At 43.1% G+C, this 22,691-nt stretch overlaps 1 protein-coding gene across 3 annotated transcripts in view; it reads right to left on the bottom strand.

Annotated features, from left to right (window-relative positions):
• PLA2G7 (phospholipase A2 group VII) overlaps nucleotides 1-22,691 on the bottom strand; it is a 38,092-nt gene that overhangs the window by 6,087 nt on the left and 9,314 nt on the right. The window contains exons 1-7 of one of the 3 annotated variants that reach the window (XM_059701503.1): nucleotides 14,751-14,904; nucleotides 11,503-11,645; nucleotides 6,593-6,714; nucleotides 6,023-6,167; nucleotides 4,149-4,242; nucleotides 2,074-2,142; nucleotides 1,084-1,210 (exon numbers count right to left, since the gene is read on the bottom strand). In XM_059701503.1, the coding sequence (XP_059557486.1) occupies nucleotides 1,084-1,210; nucleotides 2,074-2,142; nucleotides 4,149-4,242; nucleotides 6,023-6,167; nucleotides 6,593-6,714; nucleotides 11,503-11,611 (666 nt within the window). In that variant the 5' untranslated portion in view covers nucleotides 11,612-11,645; nucleotides 14,751-14,904. Of the gene's footprint in view, nucleotides 1-1,083; nucleotides 1,211-2,073; nucleotides 2,143-4,148; nucleotides 4,243-6,022; nucleotides 6,168-6,592; nucleotides 6,715-11,502; nucleotides 11,646-14,750; nucleotides 14,905-22,691 lie in introns of those variants that run through there. The other 2 variants (XM_059701502.1, XM_059701504.1) reach the window with 2 other exon arrangements.

The raw sequence follows: 22,691 nt of genomic DNA, 5'->3' as shown, positions 1-22,691 counted from the left end.
TATTAGAAGAAGGAAATGACAAAGTAAAAAGTTGTAATACTTTACAACTTATTGTAACGTTTGCGTAGAGCTTGCGTGTGGCAGCAATGGTCAGCTACTTAAGCTGGCAATGTCTGAGCAGTGAGTGGTTAGAAAACAGCCCAGCACCAGGACGCAGGCACCAGCCTTGTGGGGGCCACATCCCGGCTCGGTTGCTCAGCCACAGTGTGACCTCGGATGACTTCATCTCTCTGCGCTTCCTTTTACTGTCTAATGCTGCCTACTACCCCAGCGACATTTGGATGGAATTCAATGCAATAACATATGTAAAGCACCCTCAGGAAAGCCGTCACAGGGCGGGAGCCAGTGTGCTCCATTTCGTTTAATCTTCCCAACAGCCCTGTGGGAAAGACACTAGTACTCGTTATTTTGTAACTGAGAAAACATGGAAGCAAAACAGGGACAGTAAATTAACTTGTCCAAGATGACGCCACTGAAAAGTGACGGCTCCAGGATTCAAATGTACAAAGTAGGATCCTAAGGCCCTAGACTCTTAATACTATGCTATACTCCCTCTCTGAAAAGTAGTCTTTCTTAAGGGACTATGAATCTACCTTGAGATTTTAAAATGAGAAGTTGTAATGCAAAAGAATTCTGTATATTCATGGTCATTTCCCAGAATTTTGCTTGTCTTTGATTTCACAATGACCCACACATGTCACTAAGGCAGTGGTTCTCAACCTTCTGGCCCTTTAAATACAGTTCCTCATGTTGTGACCCAACCATAAAATTATTTTCTTTGCTACTTCATAACTGTAATGTTGCTACTGTTATGAATCGTAATGTAAATATCTGATATGCAGGATGGTCTTAGACGACCCCTGTGAAAGGGTCGTTTGACGGTCAAAGGGGTCGCAACCCACAGGTTGAGAACTGCTGCACTAAGGGGATTGTATTACTCAGTGAACCTGCTGATGGATCTTGGGCAATGGGAAGTATGAGTGCAAGGAGCACAGCTTGCCGAGTATAAATCTAAATTAGCAAATGCCATCTCGTTGCCTGTGCGTTTTAGTCCCCACGCCACCTGCCCTGACCGCAGTGTACCTGCGAATTTCGTAGAAGCACCTCATTCTCCCCTTGATGTGGGGTTTTGAGATAGAGCCACGACTTGTTCCCTATTTCGGCAGCAGACTGGTCATTGAAATAGTACGTTGCAGAGGCGGATCCATCTCTTCAACACAAACAGAATCAATTACTTACACTTCCCCATCGCACCCACGTTCCTCTTTCCCACCCTTGACTCAAAGTCACTCTGACCTTCCTGACTTCCCTTTCTTCCTCTATACTGCATTTAAAAAAAAAAAATCATGCTCAGCCTGTGTGGCTCAGGTTTGAGCATCGACCTATGAACCAGGAGGTCATGGTTCGATTCCGGTCAGGGCACATGCCCAGGTTGTGGGCTTGATCCCCAGTGGGGGGCGTGCAGGAGGCAGCCCAGCAATGATTCTCTCTCAGCATTGATGTTTCTATCTCTCTCCATTCCTCTCTGAAATCAATAAAAGTATTTAAACAAAGAATCAAAAAGGCCCTGAAGGGACTTCTAAGAAAAAGACATCATTGTGAGTAAACTCAACCCATTCTATCTTCCCAATTCCTGGAGGCCACGTTGAAAACTCCCTCCTGGAATCAAATCCAGCAATATCACTTACTAGCTGTGTGGCTTTCGGCAGATAACGTTTTGCTGGCTTCCTTTTCCTCCTCCTTAGAACAGTGATAATGGTAGCCACCTCATAGGGTGGCTATGAGGATTACATGATGGTGTGCAAATACAGCACAAAATAAACCCTCTAGAAATGTTAGCTGTTTTTGTAATTCTTGAAGGAGTAGCTCAGTCTCCCTTGTTTCTTATCATACAGTCATCGCTGTGCAAATACAGCACAAAATAAACCCTCTAGAAATGTTAGCTGCTTTTGTAATTCTTGAAGAGCTATCTCAGTCTCCCATGTTTCTTACCACATAGTCATCGCTGACCACCCAACATTTTCTGTCAACCTTTAGGAAAGTTAAACCCTAGCTACATCCCAGGTGACATACCTGTGTTCTACGGTAGCAACTATAAACCCATGAGATGCCAGGTCATTGCCAATTGCAGAATAAATTGTCCTTCAAAACAAAAAGAGGGGAGCATTCAACTGCCAGTCATGATTACAAGGTAGAGTTTACTAGTAACTTGGGCTGTTACACCCTGGAGTAGTGCCCTGGAGTAAAGCAGAGAGCTGTGGTTCTTAAAGGGAGGCGATTCTGTCCCTCAGGATATTTGACATCTATTGTCATTTTCATTATCATGAGTTGGGGGAGGGTGCTACTGCCATCTGGTGGGTAGAGGCTCCGCTAAACATCCTACAATACACAGGACCACCTACCTCCACAACAAGAAATTATCCAGCCCAAAACATCAACAGTCGCAAGACTGAGAAACCAGGTGCAATGATTATCAATACGGCCTTTGAGAGTTCTGAGTATTAATTGTGGCTCTGCCACTTACCAGTCACATGACTTTAGGTAATTACATTTCTGATTTTTTTGTCCTCACCTGTCAAGTGGGACTGATAAAGGCTTTGCTGTAAGGTTTTAATAAGATAATGTGTGTAGGAAGGCAGTACTGTGTGGTGCTTAAGAGAATGGGATCTATCGTCCTGCCACTGTGTTTGAATCCTGGTTCCACCACTTACTGGCTATCGACCTTGGATAAGTCACCTATCTTACCTCTGCCTTGGTTTTCTTTTATCTGTAGAAGGGTGATGCTATAACAGAACGGCATCTAGTGGGATTATTCTGAGGATTAAGTAGATTAGTACATTTTCAGTACTTATAATAATGTCTAAAACAGAGTCAATACTGAGCATGTCAGCTGTTGATAGGGTAAGATGTTTAACAGTCACGTGCAAATCCACTGCATTTGTAACCCCCCTCCATGTCTTCATTCTGTACAATCTTCTCATATCATACATTCAGTAGAAAATGTCCATAAAGAATAAAAAGGAGGGAGGGAGGAACTATGTCTTCTACCCTTGAAGATCCAGGAACTTTAGGGACAATAATCTAGCACAGGGATCAGAAAACCTTTTCTGCAAAATGCCAGACAGTATATCTGTCCAGCTCTGTGCACCATACATTATGGTCACAACTACTCAACTCTGCTGTCATCACACAGAAGTAGCCACAGACAATGTGTAAAATGACCGTGTTCTTATATGACTTTACAGAAAAAGGTAGCAGGCTGGATTTGGCAGTGGGATTCTAATCAAATAAATAGCTAGACCACAATTAAAGAGCTGAAAATCATTTCTTACTGCAGATGCTACCCATCTGTTTTCTAGCTAAAAGCTACCTTTTATTCTCTGAAAGTTGCATAATTCTCTGAGGTGGAGGAAGGGAAGGCAGATGAGAAGATATAAGAAGAAAGTGGAAAGGATGTAGTGATCATAAAAATAAGCCACTCAGATATCACGTTATTGAGACCAGAGTTAACTAAAGAGCCCACCCAGCTCCGACCTCTCTGGATCCTTTGATGAACAACACTGGGTCAAGCACTCCTTCCATTGGCCTTTTAGAACTACGCTACAGTCTGAGGCTTCATACGCAAACAACCTTTAGGAAAGTTAAAGCCCTGCCACATACCAGGTGACATACCCGTGTTCTATAGTAGCAACTATAAACCCCTGTTTCTCATCTCCTTCCCAAATGTGCACCCTGCATCACGATCTGAAGCCTCTCCCCATCCCTTCCTGATCCGTCCCCTCTATCCTTCATAGGCATTTCTCTCAGTAACTGTCTTTCACAGCTAATCCAATCTTGGTGTCTATTTCTCAGGGGCCCTGAACTAACACAGTGGATGATTCTGAGAGTATAAATATTGTAATACAGAAGGACAACAGCCAAAAATGCAACACCCTCTCTCCTCTGTTGTGAGGCTAGGCTCCAGGAGCTGGTAGGTGGAAAAGACAGGGCTCGGACTGATCAATAATAGATCATAGCCAATTCTTGAGGAACCCCAACTCCTCCAGGATAGGGGCCTGCATGACACTCCAAAATCTGCTATTTCTTTTGGGGCTGGGGCAATACATTGATCCCTCATGGCTGAAATTGTTCAACCTCTCAAACTTTACCTGAATGCTCCGAGACCATGAGATAAAACAACCAGTGGGTATTTTTCACCAGTCCTCACAGGAGCATTCCAGCTTGCAGGCGTTGTTTTTGAACCTAGATAGCAATGAAAGATTATAAATAGGAGTTTTCACTTGAATGTTGCTGGTTAATTTAACTTACATCTCCTTACTATAAAATCCTGACCCATGGAATTTATATTTTTATGCATTAATAGCATATTCATTAAAAATTATCCTACTAGATACCCACCAACCAAGGACCTGAACCATGTGGTTTTTCCTAAGACCACAGGATCATTAGTTATCAGTTCTCCTTGCCAGCTCTGAGCTTAAGGTGAGACATTTTACTACTTATAGGCATATTCAAGAAGGCTGTTCCTTACTATCAATGCCAGGTTTTGGAAAAATTTCAAAGGGAATGTTCTAAAAACAAACTAAACCTCAGGGACATTACACTGAAAGCCAGAATCTTCTAATAGGAGACTCCTCTCATTCTACGTGGGTCATGATCAAGAGAAAGGTGAAGAGACTATTGACTTCATACTCAGATGTGGCTTTAGATACAGCTCTGCCATGATCACTAGCTATTGACCATGGGCAAGGTAAGAGAACTGTCTAAGCTAAAGAGTCACTTTCTTTTTTAAAAAAATATATTTTATTGATTTTTTACAGAGAGAAAGGGAGAGGGATAGAGAGTTAGAAACATCAATGAGAGAGAAACATCGATCAGCTGCCTCCTGCACACCCCCTACTGGGGATGTGCCCGCAACCAAGGTACATGCCCTTGACCAGAATCGAACCTGGGACCCTTGAGTCTGAAGGCTGACGCTCTATCCACTGAGACAAACCAGTTAGGGCTAAAGATTCATTTTCTATAAAAGGAAGGAAATGATACCTATCTCATCAAGTTTCTTGTGAGGATTATGTTTAAGTGGTAACACATGTAAAGCACCTATGCAGTCAATAGTAAGGGGCACAAACATGGAAAATATTGTCTTCCCTTCCTTCACTTCTCAATTGTCATTGTTTTCATCAACTATCTGTGTTTCATTTTCTCACCTATAACATGGAGATGTGATCATGAAGCCCGAATGTGACGACTGCTACAGAAGTGACCTATAAGTTATTCAAGCACCACAAAGATGTGTAGTTTTTTTAAGAAAACTCCAAAAAGATGTTTAAAATAAATGCCAAAAGCTGTAGGTAGTTTTTAGGGGGAAATCTGAAGATACAGTTGACACCAGCCCAACAGTAGTGTCTGGTCAAACAGATAAGAAAGGAAAGTCTATATTCATGAAAGTAGACAAATTAAGTGATGACTGCATATCAGATTGTCTTTGGAAGAGAGGCTGGTCCCTTGGGTGTGGGTGATGAGAATGAGAGTAGAATCTCCTCATTTATGCTCAGTAGGAAATTAGCTTTCGCTCCTTAGTTTGAGATTTGGGAATTATGGTGGCTTCTACTTTCTTTCTCTTGTTGTTGGCCTGTAGAAAGCACTTTAACACAGAGCATAAGGGATAGTAGTTGCATCGGCCCAGTTGCTGCTTTCACCATATTATTGCTCCCCCACAATATGTAAGAAGAAAACGAAAGACCTGCCATTGAGAGATGTTAGAGATGTTAGAGCCAGTCTGAAAGTCTGATACTTTCATTCCCTCCACCCATCCCATCATATTCAGAATGGACAATATGAGAACCCTCGATTCACTGATAGCTACCTGGCCTTTGACCTTTCAAGAAATATATGCTTGCTTTGTCATCTTAAGTTAGACTGATGAAAATCTACTTTGGTCCTTAACTGCCTGAAATGGTCGCTGTTTCCAAGACTGTCTTATATTCTGGAGCGTATAAAGCAGGGTCAGCAGAAATCTTACCAAATAATAAGCTCAAAACGTTGCCCATAATCCAGTGTGTTCCAAGAAATTTACTAAGACCAAAAAAATATTCCTTGTTTGGGATCCACACGGTGTCAGGGTGATCATTATCTTGGGATGGATAATACAGACGCAAGAAGGTGCCCTGTAGAGGAAAAAAATTAATGCACTTTTAGTCAAGTCACTTCTCAGATTCCAACAGCTATTTTATTGGGGACGCAAATACCTCTGTTGCTCACAAAAGAAGTCCAGAGAACTTTTTAAGCTGCTGTCATGATTGAATACAGTCAAAAGAGAAGAGAAACAGAACAACAACAAGCTTTCATGGTGAAAAGAAAGTGAGCCTGGTTTCAGCCATTAAGGAAGGGGAAAATTAGAGTTTATAATTAAGTTAATCAGATGACAGCAATGAATTGGGGAATGACTTAACTCGAAAAAGGCTTCCCATGAAGCAGTACAAATGGCAAAGTGAGTCATTCTCAGGTGAGGGCAAGGTCAACTTTCAAAACCTCTAGGGAGTCATAGCAAGTCAATATTCCAATACAAGAATAAGTGGTTTTAAAGCATCACCTGTTTAGTATATGTAGACATCAAGTCTGTACAACCGACGGGATAAGGTCCACTTCCTTTGGGGATTTTACTCTGGCCCATGATTGCAGCAGCCATCAGAGCTTGTATTTTATTGATCCGTGCTGAAAAACAGGTGCATGTTATCTCACTTGTCACTCATTATGCCCCAGATGTTATTATGCAAAGAAATTCCAAAGGAATCAAGTTCCCGCCCATAGTGTCTAGTCTCTTTCATTACTTTACTAACTAGAAAAATATATAAGTAATTATTGAGAACCTGCTGTATGCAAAGTACTATGTGAGAAAAAAGATGGAGGTAGACATAGGCCTTCTCACGAGATACTTAGCACTATCACCTTCTAATACTTATAGCCTTGCCCTTCCTTACCTTCTGCTCCAATGCAGACCATATTAAAGACCATTTCCCAAATCTGTTTCCCCTAAACATGAACCTTATCTCATATTTTTGATTTGTGCTTACAATTTCCCATTTTGTATCCCCACCTGATGTCCTTCCATAGGAACACCAAAGCCAATGGTCCAAAATAAAACTAAATGACATCTTCCCAACTTCCCTGCCTCATCCTCCAACCACAAACCTGGGGTCATCTCTCCTTCCTACCTCTCTCTCGCAAACTCCCTACATCCAACCAAGTCTCAATTTCTAACATTTGTTTTTAGCTTAGGGTTCTCTTTCCAATATACCCCTGACCCTCTGGCTCAACTGTCTCATACATACCTTCCCTGTCTCTTGACCAGACAGTTACCATCTCTCCTAACTGTTCTATTCACTTTGGAACTTAGCCTTTTCAAATGCATAGTTCACCCAGATCCTGGAGTGATTAAAACACAAAGCTCACCAGTCAATTCTTTGTAAAATCCTTCAATGGCTTCCTACCACCACATGGTTTTTCTTGAAGATGGAATGTACTGGAATCTTTCTGGCAGGCAGTTTGTAGGTGATTTAAATCTACACATACCTTCCTAAGCTACTTCCATTGTTACTTGAGGCACAAGTATGGCCTTTCCTCCCAGTGTTCTGGGGTTAAAACGTATTCATAGGCACACAAGTTCAACCCCCAATTCCTGGGCACTGTAAGAAAGACCCTCCATGACCCAGAGTTCCACTACCTCGTACTCTTCTGCTTTTTTCCTGTATCTCCCTTCCATGTGCTCCAGGGCTCCTGAGCTACACATTGGGCTATATGACACCTCTGCACCTTGATAAATGTTATTCCCTGTGTTTGAAATCCTCGTAGCAAAATCCTATTCAACCTTTAACATCTGGATTAGTTTTCAGGTCTTCTCTAATACCTTTTCTGATCCCCAAGAAGTAATCATTTTTTTAAATATATTTTATTGATTTTTTACAGAGAGGAAGGGAGAGAGATAGAGAGTTAGAAACATCGATGAGAGAGAAACATCGATCAGCTGCCTCCCGCACATCCCCCACTGGGGAAGTGCCTGCAACCCAGGTACATGCCCCTGACCGGAATCGAACCTGGGACCCTTCAGTCCGCAGGCCGACGCTCTATCCGCTGAGCCTAACCGGCTTTGGCAAGAAGTAATCATTTTATCCTCAGTATTAAATCAATTCCCTGTATATGTTTTTAGCATTCTTCATATCATATTATATTAAAATTATGTGTTTGCACACTCAGTCTCCCATAGTGGGCTATTTCTTAAGAGCTGTATCCATGTTTTTGTATCCTCAGATCTACATGGTCAGTGCTCAATAAATATTTGTGAAAATGAGCTGAAGTAAGCTTTTCACTGCCACTGGTCTGTCATTTCCCTCAAATGCTTTATTGTATTCGTTCTCTTACCCTCCCACTCTTGAAACTTTCTCTCTGATGTCAAAACCTTTCAACACACCTCAGTTTCATTTCATCTGTTCTTCTCCTTTCTAAACCCCAATCAATATGTAATTTCAAGACTCTGAATCCAAATATCAGTATATTCCGACTGTTACTTTTCTAGATTCAGCTTGCCCACTCCTTTCCCTCTGGTGGACTGTGAGTTGATTACTCCACTAGAGAGACACCTTCATGCTTTCCATCACATTCTCCCTCTGCCACTAAGACACCTAGCACTATGTAAGGAATGGCACCTGCATTAATATCTTAGGGAATCACCCAGAAAGATTTTGAGACGTAATTAGAAGCCCATGTATATCCTCCACTTTGGTGAGTAATTGTGAAGCACATGCTGGAAATGAGCCTTTCGATAGATAAAGCCTTGCTACTCAAAGTTGGTCCATGTACCAGAATCATTGGCATCACTTGGGAGCTTAGAAACACAGGATCTCAGGCCTCACCCCAATTCTACTGAACCAGAAAAGATGTGCCTATTAAAGTTGAAGAAGCACTGGCCTAAGGTACCAGACCACCGTGGGTCAGCAATTCACAGTCAAATAGCAGCAGACAGCTCTAAGGAAGGCCGGGGATGAGATGGACCCTGGGTCTTGCAGTTGGGTGATCCTATTTTGAATTCCAACTGTACCTCTTGTAAACTATGATGCTCTGGACTAGGCGACTTACTCCCTCTCTCATGTAAAGTGGGATAAAGTACTTGACCAGTCTACAATTATAAGGATGCTGGTTAAGATACATAAGTCAAGTACCTAACATATAATGGGTAGAAGACCAACATTATCTGTCCCTTATCTAGACTTAGTTAACTCTGGCTACCCAAATTCAATCCATTAGAGGAGTTTTTTAGCTGCCCTAAGCTAAACCATACTATACCCATCTGAGGCAAATTCAAAATCCAAGGCATTTCCTAAGAGATTTTTAGAAAACACACATACCTGTAAGCTAAAATTTTAGGGTGGATTTAGAATTACAAAAGGCATGTTCCCATTTAAGACTGTCTACTGGGCCATGCTCTGTGGTGTAATAAGGAGATGTCAGGTCCAGAGAATGGTGGGGTAGGCCACAGCTGCCCTGTGTTCTGCTGTGCCCAGCCCACAGGCAGCCATGGTGTGACTGCACAGGGGGTGAGGGCAAGAACTCTGGCTCACAGAGTTTGGTGATGAACCCACAGCTGCCTTGGAGGCATTTCCTCTGGAATTGGGAGTTCAGTTTTAGAACCGTGGGAAGGTTCCAGATGAACAAGGTTCTCCCTGGGAGATCTCAATTCCATCTGTGCCTTGGGAACCTTTTTCAATCATCTAGGAGTGCCCTGGTTCTCTAAAACCAGCCTACAGCTAACCTGGTCATGGTCTTGGATTTCCTGTTCTCTACCCACCTATCAGGACTCGTCATGAAGAAAAAGGCAGGGAAGACGATTGTCAGGTTGATGGCCACTCTCTAGATGACATAATTTTGTGGTTCAGATTTATGTCACTTCCTATTTCTCTTCAACTTTATTTTCCGAAAAGATTGGAAAGCTTGGTATGTTATTAATCCGATTACACATTTCTGGTGGGATTCATTTTTAAGTACTTCTGATATCCATTCCTGGGTTTGGAGATAGATTGTGTACATGCTAAGGACATTGCATTCTCTTACATGGCTTTATGTCCTCATTAGCAAATAAACTATCTTTAGCCTAAACTTAAAAACCTTTTACCTGCATAATTGTATTTCCTATGCATTTGTTTAGTACGAATATAATCATCTTTTAATCTTTTATTTAATAAGCTATTTCTAATAATTTAAAAAATGTTTGTGCACTCATTCCTGAGCATTTAGAGTGAGAGGGGCATTGGGCTCAATGCTGGAACTACAGAGATGAATAAAGCAGTGTCTCCAGCTTCTGCCAGTCCAATAACAGCTCTCCAGTCATTTTCAAACATGAGTGATAATGGGGAAATTAATTTAATTAGGCTGTAGGCTCCTCGAACTTGACTACAAACTCATTAACATAGTCACCAATGTATTGCTGATGCTTCAGTTTCCTGATAGATGTTGTTGAATGAATGGACCTGTGAGATACTGTGCCATTTCCTATGCAAATGTAGATGTAAGGTGAAGTTCCTCTCCTACTGATGCATTCATTGCCCCAACTATGACGTAGGGTGAAATTTATCTATAAGGTACTGGGTTATTAAAAGCCTTTTGCAAATGCTACAGCAATGAGTCACCACCAAGCCTGAATAACTTGATACAGAGGGACCATATCTATCCAGGTGCACAGGTCTGTGGGTACAGATATTAGGACACCATTCAGAAGCCACCCACACTGCTCATTATCTGAGGAGGCTGGATAAAGGAATTCATGGATCACAACCCTCTGGGGTTAGCAGGAAAGCACAAAGCTCCAGAGGCAATCTCTTTGAAATAAAGTCCCTTCTTAGTGATGGGAGATGTATGTGTCTAGAGATGCCTGTCCCACTCTGGCCTCACTTCCTGGACTTGTCTGTTCCTTCCTCGCCTCTCCTTCCCTCCCACCACAAGGTAAGAAAGAGCAAGTGATGCAGTCCATTCTCATCTGGGGCTCCTTAGCACCTACTTCTCCCTGTCATTAGGTAGAAAAGATTATTTCCCTCTGGATCCCCACACCCTAAATTGCCACTCTCACATCACCATTACCAGGACTACGGCTGTTGAGCGTGACACCTGACTCTTCTCCCCTGCGTAGTGGTAGGTTTTGAGGTTGCTCCTGAGGGAGCTCCAGGGGATCTGGGTTACTATGTTGGAGTGGGAGTGGGTCAGGGAAGTGAGGGAGTTCTCCATGGGGACTGCAAGCTGAGCTTCTGGTTTGTCTGGTTCTGTCCTGCAGGCATGATATTTGAAGACAGGTGCTTGGAATGAAGAGACTAGGAGGTCCTATCCCATACCCCAGGAGAACAGAGGGCCTCCATGAGCATCTTCCTAATCAAACTTGCTTACAGGCCAACTTCTCTGAGGCCACTGTGAGTCTGGAAACAGGTCAGTGGCACAAACCTTGATAAATGTACCTCTTACCTTCTGGTTTAACATGGACAACAGGCTTTACATCTTGCCAGTCAAAAGGATGAACCAGGGTGAGGCAGCTGCAGAGGCAGAAGAGCGCATGCAATTTGGGTGGCAACATCTCGGAAGCTGAGCAGTGGTTTCAGCTTAACCTTCTTCAAGGCAGATTATTAAAAGAAAAAAACAAAACAAAACATGCAATAAAGAGATTTAAATAGGCTGACAAATCATTGTTATTAGATACTAGTAATATGACTTTATAAATTACTAGAGGCCCAGCACGTGAAATCGCAGGAGACCTAGATCTGGCATGCTGCGGGATCCAGTGTCAAGTTCTGCCGGCACCGCAGGACCCATCAATGCACCTCCTGGTGACTGGTCTTTGGTCGTTACGGCATTATGACCACTGAGTTTTTATTATATAGAAAAGCGAAGAAGACACTTGGAAAAAAAATGGCACATGCATTTTCTGGAATGGACTTTTGGTAGATACTAGGGAGGCAAAATCCTTCACAATCTGTTTATAGAGCACAAAAACAATACTTTCAGGCTGTTATATTAGGTTTTTAGCCACTAGTTCTCTAACTGTGTAGAAGTCTAGTTTGATTACAAAGGAGAACATCCACATATAATGATTATAATATATTTCATAATAATAATATCCATAGGCATGTCTATCACATAGAAAATATTCAATAAGTGCAGGCTAATCGTCCCATCATAAATATAGAATGATTATATTGCTACAGCTGTGGTTGTGTTTGGTGTTGACATCATATTTTTTGTTATCTCTATAATCCTGCTACACTGAAGGCCTCCCAAAGGCAGAGTCAGGTCTCCTTCCTGTCTCCAGTGCCTAATAGCAGGCCCAGTGCCATTGGTGTTGAATAAATGTGCCAACGAATAGAATATCAGACTCATGGTAATGATAAATTATATTACTACTGAGTTCATGCTAAGACCTTATTTGCTAATAACTATCTCATATTCGTGCATCACCTTTCCCCTTTAAAATTTCTCCCCTCATTTTTCTGAGGTGACAGAAATGGTCCAAGCCATTGCCATTTCTCACTTGAACTTTGGCAATAACCTCTAACTGGTCTCCCTGCCTTTACCCTCATCCCCATGCAGCCAGATTGATCACATCACTCCTCTGCTCAAAACTCCCAAATGGCTTTATATCACACAGAACAAAAGCCACAGACCTAGTCACCTAGAAGGTTCTACACAGCCTGTACTCTATAGAGCCCCAAACTTACCCCAGCCCCTTTCGCATGCTCACTGCAGCCACACTGGCTTCCTTGCCATTCAGCAAGTATATCAGGCACTCCCTGTCTGGCCGTGGGATCTTCACATGTGTCCCTTCCTCCAGGAAGGCTCTATGGCCTGATATCCAAATGACTGGCTCCCTCACCCCTAGTTTCTGCTTCCCTATTACCTTCTCAGTGAGGCTTTCCCTGATCAATTTAAAACTACAACCCACCCCTCTTCTCCACATTAATACATGTCCTACCCCTGTCCCTGAGCTTTATTTTCTCTATAATATTTATCACCAACTAATATGCTTTAGACATTTTTGTTAATTATTCCTCTTTCTCTACTAAAAGTCAGTCCTGTGAGGGTATGGAATTTTGACTGGTTACATTTTTTTCCTGCTGTATTCCCAGGCCCTAGACTAGTGCTACTAGCTAGTTGGCATAGTTATTCTTCAGAAAGATATAAATGTAGACCAGTGTGTGGCACACACGATCGGTGCTCCTGAGTAGCTGTGTGGTCCCCTACACTTCCTGGTCTTGTTTGTGGCTGGGTGGGGCCACTGGACTGATTTCTGACAATTGGGAATTTGAATGGAAGTGGTCTATTTGCCATTGGAACCACTAAGAGTCGGTATGTCTTCTCCACCCCTTCCTGTCCCTGATTCAGAAGTCATGTGTGGTTCTCAAGATGGAGGAAACCTGGGTCCCTGTCACAGAGAGAGAAGGGCCCCTGCCAATCACATGGTCTTTCATGAGTAGGAAATAGACCATACTATGTGTTTTTACTTTAAAGTCCCAGGGCACGGATTTGTGCACTGGTGGGGTCCCTTGTCATGGCCTGCGGGGACTGGGCCAAAACCGGCAGTCCAACACCTACCGCTCCTGCCTGCCAGAACGCTCATCCCGGCCCTGCTGTGCCTGCTGTGGGCTCGTGTCCAGTCAGTCCCAATCGGGAGAGGTTCGCACCGCCACAGCAGTGCTCACCAGCCATGAGCCCTGCATCGGCACCCATTGGTCAGCTGAGCAGAGCTCCTACTGTAGGAGCACACTGATGACCAGGGGGCAGCTCCTGCATTGAGCATCTGCCCCCTGGTGGTCAGTGCGTGTCATAGCGACCAGGCGATTGGTCGTTCAGTCATTTAGGCTTTTATATATATAGATAGATGGCACTTAGTTGTTCTTCCTGTAAAGTTTGTTCACTAGCTGAATAATAATGCTGCTGACATTTGAAGGCTTCTTACGTCCCAAGCATTCTGCACAGTTTCTGGCATGTTATCTTATTCAATCATGATCAAAACAGTCTGGGGGGGAGGTTTAATTATCCCCATTCTACTGATGAGGACACTGAAACAAGGAGAGCTGAATTAATTTGTCCTAATCAACCATCAAGGCTTGAACTCAGAATGTCTCAGTCCCTGCTTTAACCACAGTAGACCAACTCTGTGTAGCTCAATTACTGCTCAGTTGAAAACTACAATATTCTAAGTTAATAAATACAACATTTCATTTAATAATGCTAAGGTTTCAGGAACTTCTTGGACTGAGAAGATGACTTAACAAAGAGTTAGAAATTGTTCCCCAGAGAGATGAGACCCTGTCTCATTGTTTCGCCCTGATATATATTTAGAGCAACATGTTAAAAAGCTGCAGAGTACTATGTCTGAATCCAGGGAAATAGCTACTGAATTTCCCAAGAAAACAATAGAAGTTGAACTAAAGTCAGGCTGTGTGCTGGCCAGCTCCCACCACCACCCTCTGTCTACTGTCACAACTTGGTTTTCCACCAGATAACATCATCCACGGAAAGTATTTACAGAGTCATGAGCAGAAGACTTTAGAAAATTCCATCCCTGATGCTTATAGCCTATAACTGAATAAGAGTGTTATTCATCCCATTTGGAAAATCACTGGGGATGAAAACAAGAAAAAAGGAAGACAAAGTGAGTACATAAGGAGATCAGCAGTGATTTTCAAGAACATCTCATGACCCAAAGGTTAGCTTACCCAAGGTGACTTAGTATTCATCACATCTTCCCTGTCAGTAACCTCAGGAAGAACTAGAGACAGCCAGTTGCTGGCAGGGCTCCCCCAAATCCTCCAAGCAGGACTGGGGTGCTCAGCCCTCCCCGTGTTTCCTCCCAGACCAGCGCCACGGCCATCACCTTTGGTCCTCAGAGTGCAGCAGGGGACACTTAAGGCCAGGTGAAAAGGCACACTAGAGTTCCCAATCTGACCCCACCCATGCTACAAATGCTCTTGGGGGAACTTTGAACGTACTGATTCCTGAGCCCCACCCCAGACCTACTGACTCAGAACCTTCAGAAGGCAGGCCAGTCGTCTGCATTTTCGCTCTCTAGGGATTTTGGCACAGCCAGTCCTAAGATAAAGTGTTTAGAAACTGCTGCAATGGAATAACAAGTACTAATCATTGCGAGTTTTTCATCACCCTGCCACATGTGCTATCTGATCTCATCCTCTGAATGATCTAGTGATTAGCTGACTCATTCATTCATTCATTCATTCATTCATTCAATTGTTTGTGATTTCATTTACTCAATTTTAAGAGTGCCTGTGTGTCAGTCACTATGTTTGGGATAAAAATATTTTTTTGCATGCTTAGACTATTTCATTATATTTTTAAATTTTTTTATTTTTCAATTCCAGTTGACACACAGTATTATATTAGTTTCAGGTGTACAACATAGTGGTTAGACATTTATGTAACTTATGAAGTGATCACCCAATAAATCTAGTATCACCCTTATTGACTACATACCCAATGCTGTACTTTACATTCCCACGATTATTTCATAGCTGTCAATGTGTACTTCTTAATCCCTTCATCTTTCTCACCCATCCCCTCCTCTCTCCTCCCATCAGGCAATCATCAGTTTGTTCTCTGTATCTATGAGTTTGTTCATTTATTTTGTTTATTGGATTTCACATATAAGTAAAATCACATGGTATCTGGCTCTCCCTGTCCTACTTATTCAACATAGGGGTGATATTTTTTTTACTTCAAGATCCCCCAGGAAAAGAGACTTTCAGATAATCACAATGAATGCTAAGCAGACAATTTACAAGACTTAGTGGAAATAAAGATCTAGTGGGCATAAGAGAACAGAAGCAAATGTTAGCACCTCCGTTTTCCAGTTTGGGGGATGGAGATCAATCACACACAGAAAGGCCATGCAACCTGCCTGAGGCCCACAGTGAGCCTCTGGCGTGGGCAGGGCTGTGGCAGGTCTTCCTCCTTCCACCCCAGTCTACCGAGCGGTAGAAGGACCCAAAGGGGATCCCTCTCCTCCCTCCACCTTCCCAGCGCCACTAAGTTGCCTTCTCCCACTGCCTCTGGTGTGCTTTGCCAGATGGGAAAAAAGGCCAGGACTGTCTCCAGCTGAAGGCAAGACAGCTGTGCCCAAAGCAGTAGACAACCATCACCAAAGCTTCCCTGAGGTCAGGAATGGAGGTCCACGCCGGGCCTGACTCCTCAAGAGCCTAAGGAGAAGACATTTCCCATGTCACCACGCAGAGGCGCATCTGTCTAGGTCAGGGGTCCTCAAAATACGGCCTGTGGGCCACATGCAAATACAAATATTGTATTTGTTTCCGTTTTGGGTTTTTTTTACTTCAAAATAAGATATGTGCAGTGTGCATAGGAATTTGTTCATAGTTTTTTTTTTAAACTATAGTCCGGCCCTCCAATGGTCTGAGGGACAGTGAACAGGCCCCCTGTTTAAAAAGTTTGAGGACCCCTGGTCTAGGTAGTCAGACCATGGGGCCTCCAGCAGCACAGAAGGCTGCCTCTCCTTTGCTGGGGCAGCTTCCTGTGCACACCTCCACACAAGCACTTTTTACCTCTCCTGCAATACTCTGTCCATGGCATTGCTTCACCTGGGAGCTCCTCCAGGGCAGGGATTGGTCTCATTTGCCTTTTGCTTATTATTTCTTAACAAAGGGCTCAGTGTATAATAACCACTAGGAAATGCTTCTTGAATGAGAATGACAGATCCCGTCTTCTTTTTGATATGGGCTACCAGGTAGCCCAGAAACAGTTTCCAAATGATTTCACACCAGGCGGTGACTTCTCAATATGCCACTGAAGTGGGGAGTGGTCAAGTGCTTGGGCTTTAGAGTCTAGAGCCCAACTGCTTGGGTCTGAATCCCAGCCTTGCCACCAGTGTGACCTCCTATAACTATGGAAACCCTCTGTGCCTTATTCCCTGACCTGCTAAGTGGGGCTGAGGATGATGATAACATTTACCCAGGGGTCAATGATAAATATATGTAAAACAGTGTTTTTGCATGTAGCTACCTGTAAACATTAGCACATGCACTTTGCATTCCTAGCATGCCCATCGCTTCTGGGTAGGTAGTTGCTCAATAAATGTTAACAAACAGAAGACAAGACATTGAGAGAGGAACGGAAAGACTTAGTCATTGCTGACTGAAGTCACTTGTTGGTCATCATATACTTTGTCCTTAGGTGGTTCTGCTGAAAAGATCTTATGGGTTTCATTGAGGGCTGTCACTTCTCTAAGCATGGGATCAGCACTATAATTAGCATTTTCCCTACATTCCCTGGGAACTTTGTGTCCACTGCCCTTCTTCCTCTCTTTAGGCTGTTAGTGCCCTGGTAATGCCTGGGCACCCCTTCTGGTTTACCACCATGGCCTGCCTCGCCAAAACTTACCAAACGTTCCCCATTGCCAGCTCCTTACACTTGGCTGCCCAGATGTACTGGTATACTCACGAGCCTTTCCTCAATAACTTCCAAATAACTGCCCTTTCTTTTAACCAAGGTCTCCTGGAGGCATCAAAGCTCAGGAAATTTACTCTAAAGACAAAAACCACATGCTGTTGGAGTGAAATATTTTGAAGAAAAGAGGACTTTTCATGTCCTTCGGATCAGATTCCAGGAGCAGAATCCACCCTGGTGCCCAGCACTGTGTGGCTGCCAAGCTCCAGACAAGAGCGAGTGAGGCTGTGCTGTGTCCTACATGAAGAGCTTGAATGATTCAGAGTATGGTTTGTGAGGTAACTTCTGTGTTTGAGGGAGGAGATAGGTAATAGACAATACTTATGGTGGGTGGGGAGGGAAGGGGGAACCTCAGAGCAAATAGTTTTGTTCTTGGAATGCCACCTGTGCTCATAAGGCAAGCAAAAATGGGACAATTGCTCTTTTCTGAAAGAAAGTTTTCTTTAACTCTGGGGAACCAGAAGCCAGTCCTCTCTCAGGAGGTTTGAGTGAAAGGGGCAGTTCTAGATAAGAAGTCCTTTTGAAACTAAATTACTGATGCTGTGTCAAAAGGCTGAAGAAGACATAAGACGATTTTGATGTCAGTCTTTTGAGTATATTTTGAGCATTTTCTCAATCAGTTTTACGTTTTCTAAAATCCTGAATGAGAACTCTTGGGACCAGGAAGAGGACTTGATGAAGCATGCTTCTGGAAGAAATGATGGGGAACTCAAGAGGTTAAAATGTTTAGCTTTCGTTATACAGTTAATAGGCTTGGTGATTAATGCACGTAGAAGGCTGTTGTTCCAGGAACAGAAATGTATGACTGGACTTACCAAGACTCCAGGACATCCGCAAGCAATTCGACCTTTGTGCCCCAGGTGTTCAAGACGGTATCTGAGCCATTGAGCTCCAGGGAGAGAATGTCAGCCACCCAGGACGCAGATAAAGGATCACCAGGCGGCAGATGAAGGGAAATCAAATGGCTGGACTGCAGCTTTTATCTGATGAACCTTTTCCCTGAATTACAAACCCCTTACCTAATTTCTCCTGAATCCCAAATGCCTTTTACCTACACTTTTCGTGTCCTTATAAAAAAGGTCGACTCAAGATGAGATGAAAGAGGGTACATAACCATGGTCTTTTAGGGTATATAACTGTGGTCTGTTCAGGTCGCCAGCCATCTGAATAAAGCGCTCATAAAGAATCAATCCTCATCTCTACTCATTGGTTCTGGTAGTGACAGGCAGAAGGAACATGACCTTTCAGGTTTCAGAACCAACAAATGCTCCTGATTGACAAGTCATGGGCATCTGAGAGGAGACACAGGGATTGGTTTCCCAGTTGATCTTGGTTTAGTTGTGCTTTTTTTTTTTTAATATATTTTATTGATTTTTTACAGAGAGACAGAGAGTTAGAAACATCGATGAGAGAGAAACATCGATCAGCTGCCTCCTGCACATCTCCCACTGGGGATATGCCCGCAACCCAGGCACATGCCCTTGACCGGAATCGAACCTGGGACCTTTCAGTCCGCAGGCCGACGCTCTATCCACTGAGCCAAACCGGTTTCAGCATAGTTGTGCTTTAATATTAGCAGAACTCTTAAAGATAAGCAAAGAAGTATTTTGACAGTAACTTAGACCTTCTGAATACAAATTCGATTACTGTTTAGGTAAGTTGTTGGAGATCACGGAGAGGACAAGACCTCCGTCCTGTTGACCCTCAGGCTCAACCCAGGCTCCTCCCTGCCTCTCCTAGTCTGGGAACGTGCGTTCTGCTTGCCTTCCTCATGTTAGAAGCTGCCCAAGGACACAGCCTTGAGATAATAATGTGTGGTTGAAACCATCTGGACAGTACACGTGCCTAAACCCAACTAAGGCCTCTAATTAGTGGTTTGTGGTTATTAGGATGTCAAGAAACTTTAAGATTCTTGTGGGCGGGTGCTGAAATCTACTCAACTTGTGGCTGCTGAAGACAAGCTGAGTAGGTAAGTTCCCTTGCTTATTAAACCGCCACTTACCCACCTAGAGTGGTCTGCGTCCCTCTGCGGTCTCTCCCTGCCTTCTGTATGTATGGGGCCTGGTTTCATATTCCACCTCAGAAGCTCCTGAGGTTGCAAACTAACAGAAATTTTAAGAGGTGATATGAGGATGTCAGATGGGTACTAAACTTCGGAGTGATCACTTTGTAAATTATATAAATGCTAGTAAGTTATACAAATGTTGTACACCCGAAACTAATATACTATTGTATGTCAACTGTAGGTGAAAAATAAAATAATCAATCAATAAAAAATAAATAACAGGTGATATGAGGCATAAATTACTTTTTATTGACCACCTACTCTGTGTCAGCACTGTCTGGCGAGGTACTTTATGTAATCTCTGGACCTCCCAACAAGGAATAGAGTTGAGCAGGTAGCATTACCTTCATTTTACAGTTAAAAACACTGAGGCTTTGAGAACTTGGCTGACTCCTGTGATTGACAGGTTTCAGAGGCTCGATCCACAAACCCAGCCCTCCGAGATCAATGAGAAAAGACTATCAGTTAGCATGCTCTCATTTTTATTTAAATATATACAGTTATACACAAATAGGGGGGAAATATAGATGGATGTTAAGCCAGAATGTTCTCAGTGGTTATTATTTGAGTGGTGAAATTACACGTGATTTTATTTTATATTTTTTTACATGTACTTTAAAAATTTTCAACAATGTACATGAATTACTTGAGTAGAAATTATTTTTATTGATTTCAGAGAGGAAGGGGGAGAGAGAGAGAGAGATAGAAACATCAATGATGAGAGAGAATCATTGATTGGCTGCCTCCTGCATGCCCCCTACTGGGGATTGAGCCCACAACCCAGGCATATGCCCTGGAGCGGAATCAAACCCAGGATCCTTCAGTCCGCAGGCTAATACCCTATCCACTGAGCCAAACCAGTTAGGGCAGGGTGTTTACTTTTGTGCAGAGTATATTCTACCACAACAGCCTATGCACAAGACCATCCACTAACCTAACCGTCTGTCTATCCATTCAAGCATTTACTAAGCAGCATCCATGTACCAAGTACTGAGTGCTAAATATACTGCTGGCTTATATAAGCACACTGAACCCCATGTAGGAAAACAATGAAGCAAGGGCTCCAAAGCTTTGGGGAAAGTTTAGTCTCGATGAATTTACTTAGAATATTTCAATTAGAAAAGTCTTCAAATGAATTAGTCTAATCAATATGCATGAATTTTATGTTGGCCTAGTGTTGTCTTTACACTGAATTACAAACAGAGGATGAGTATATTACAGTACTTGTGGTACTTGAACCTTCTATAGGTCTTAATTCTGCTTTGGCTAAGTGCTGAGGAAGCACGGAGAGAGCCATCAGTTTTTTAAATGGAACTTGGAGTTTGAGATGTTTGGATAGATGTGACTTCAATGTGGGTACAAAGGAGGATGGTGAGTTCTGGGGTGGGCAGTGTTGGAAGGTATGGAAAGCCTTCCTAGAAGAGGTCACACTGGAGATGTCTCTGAAAAGGAGCCTTAGCTGACTGACTTGGCTTGATGGGAAGAAGAAGGAAGACATTTTAAAGAAAGGACACAAGGATGCAGGCTGGGAATCAGTAAGAGGGGTGGTAGGAGACGTTAGGAGATGGGTGTTGGGAGGAAGGAGGTTGGAGGCAAGAGCAGAAGCCAGAACACAAAGACCCTTACACGCAGCACATCTGAGTGTGGACCCTTGCCCCACAGGTCATTCTCCCACTGCGCCCAGCACTGTGGGCCTTTCCCTCACCAGAGGGACAATGAATGTCTGCAGGAGTGACTTTAGCACTGCAGAAGGGAGTCTCTGCATGTCCCTAGTCCAATGACATGTGTATGTGTGTGCATGTGTATAGTGGGAGGTCAGTAGCGGGGTTCGGAGCCTCACCTGCTCACTGGGCTCACAGGTGTGCCCACAGTCTCCGATCACCTCAGCTTGTGCCTCGTGATTTCACGGCAGCCCCCTCTTCACACTTTAGCTCACCTCTCTCCCTGTCACGTTAAAGTCTTCTCTCCTCCACCCCGTTTTCCTATTCCTTACAAATGAAGATCTGAAAACATCCTTCTCAGAGGAAAACAAAGAACATCTTCTCTTTGCCTTCGGTTCAGTTTTGAAGCACAGGTTACCCCTCCTCCTTATAGCCAGCTCTTGGTCCCAGGCTTCAGCCTCATCCTTCCAGAGTCAAGGGCAACATCAGCTTCTTCCCCCAGTGCCTCCTCAGCACCCACAGACCATGCTCACACTCCATATCATTACTTTGCATTTAATTCATGTCACTTTTAAACATTTAAAATATTTTCTTGTCCATTTTCTTTCCCCAAATAGATTGAAAATGCTCCTGAGAAATGTCCAATATCTTTCTTCTTTTTAGATTTCTCACAGTTCTATGATTGCCTAGCAGGCCCTTAATAATACATTCCCCTGATTTCAATTAGAAAAATCTACAAATGAATTAGTCTAATCAATATATACATGAATTTTATGTTGGCTTAGTGTTGTCTTTTTATAAAAATATATTTTATTGATTTTTTACAGAGAGGAAGGGAGAGAGACAGTTAGAACCATCGATGAGAGAGAAACATCGATCAGCTGCCTCCTGCACACTCCCCACTGGGGATGTGCCTGCAACCAAGGTACATGCCCTTGACCGGAATCGAACCTGGGACCCTTCAGTCGGCAGGCCGACGCTCTATCCACTGAGCCAAACCAGTTAGGGCCCTATTGTTATCTTTATCTTGAATTACATATAGAGGATGAGTATACTATAGTATTTGTAGCACTTCTCTAGCTTTATTTCTTATATATGCTGTTTTCTTATTTTGTGTGATTTTATTATAAGTAACATTTTGGGGAACATGTGCAAACATTTCCCATGTTGCTAAAATGAAAACAGTGCTGGTTGCTTTTATGAACAAAGAACTACTCTGTATGGCCACGAGTCCCCATCCTCCCTGGACACTGGAGTCTTTCATCTTCAGATGGTCATTGAGATCTGAGAGAATGACCACAAGGGATTCTGACTCTGAACACAGAGGAATAATTCATAAAAGTCTTAACCCTCAAAGCAATCTTTCCACAGAAAATGAGCTAGCTAGAAATGCATTCATATTTGAGAACCAGGACCCTGAAAAGACTAATATTTATTTTGGACATTTAGAACTGATGAGT

The sequence above is a fragment of the Myotis daubentonii genome, chromosome 6 (assembly GCF_963259705.1).
Source record: "Myotis daubentonii chromosome 6, mMyoDau2.1, whole genome shotgun sequence".
NCBI lineage: Eukaryota > Metazoa > Chordata > Mammalia > Chiroptera > Vespertilionidae > Myotis > Myotis daubentonii.
The sequence above is the reverse complement of the archived record's forward strand: the minus strand, read 5'-3'. Positions and strand labels throughout refer to the sequence as shown.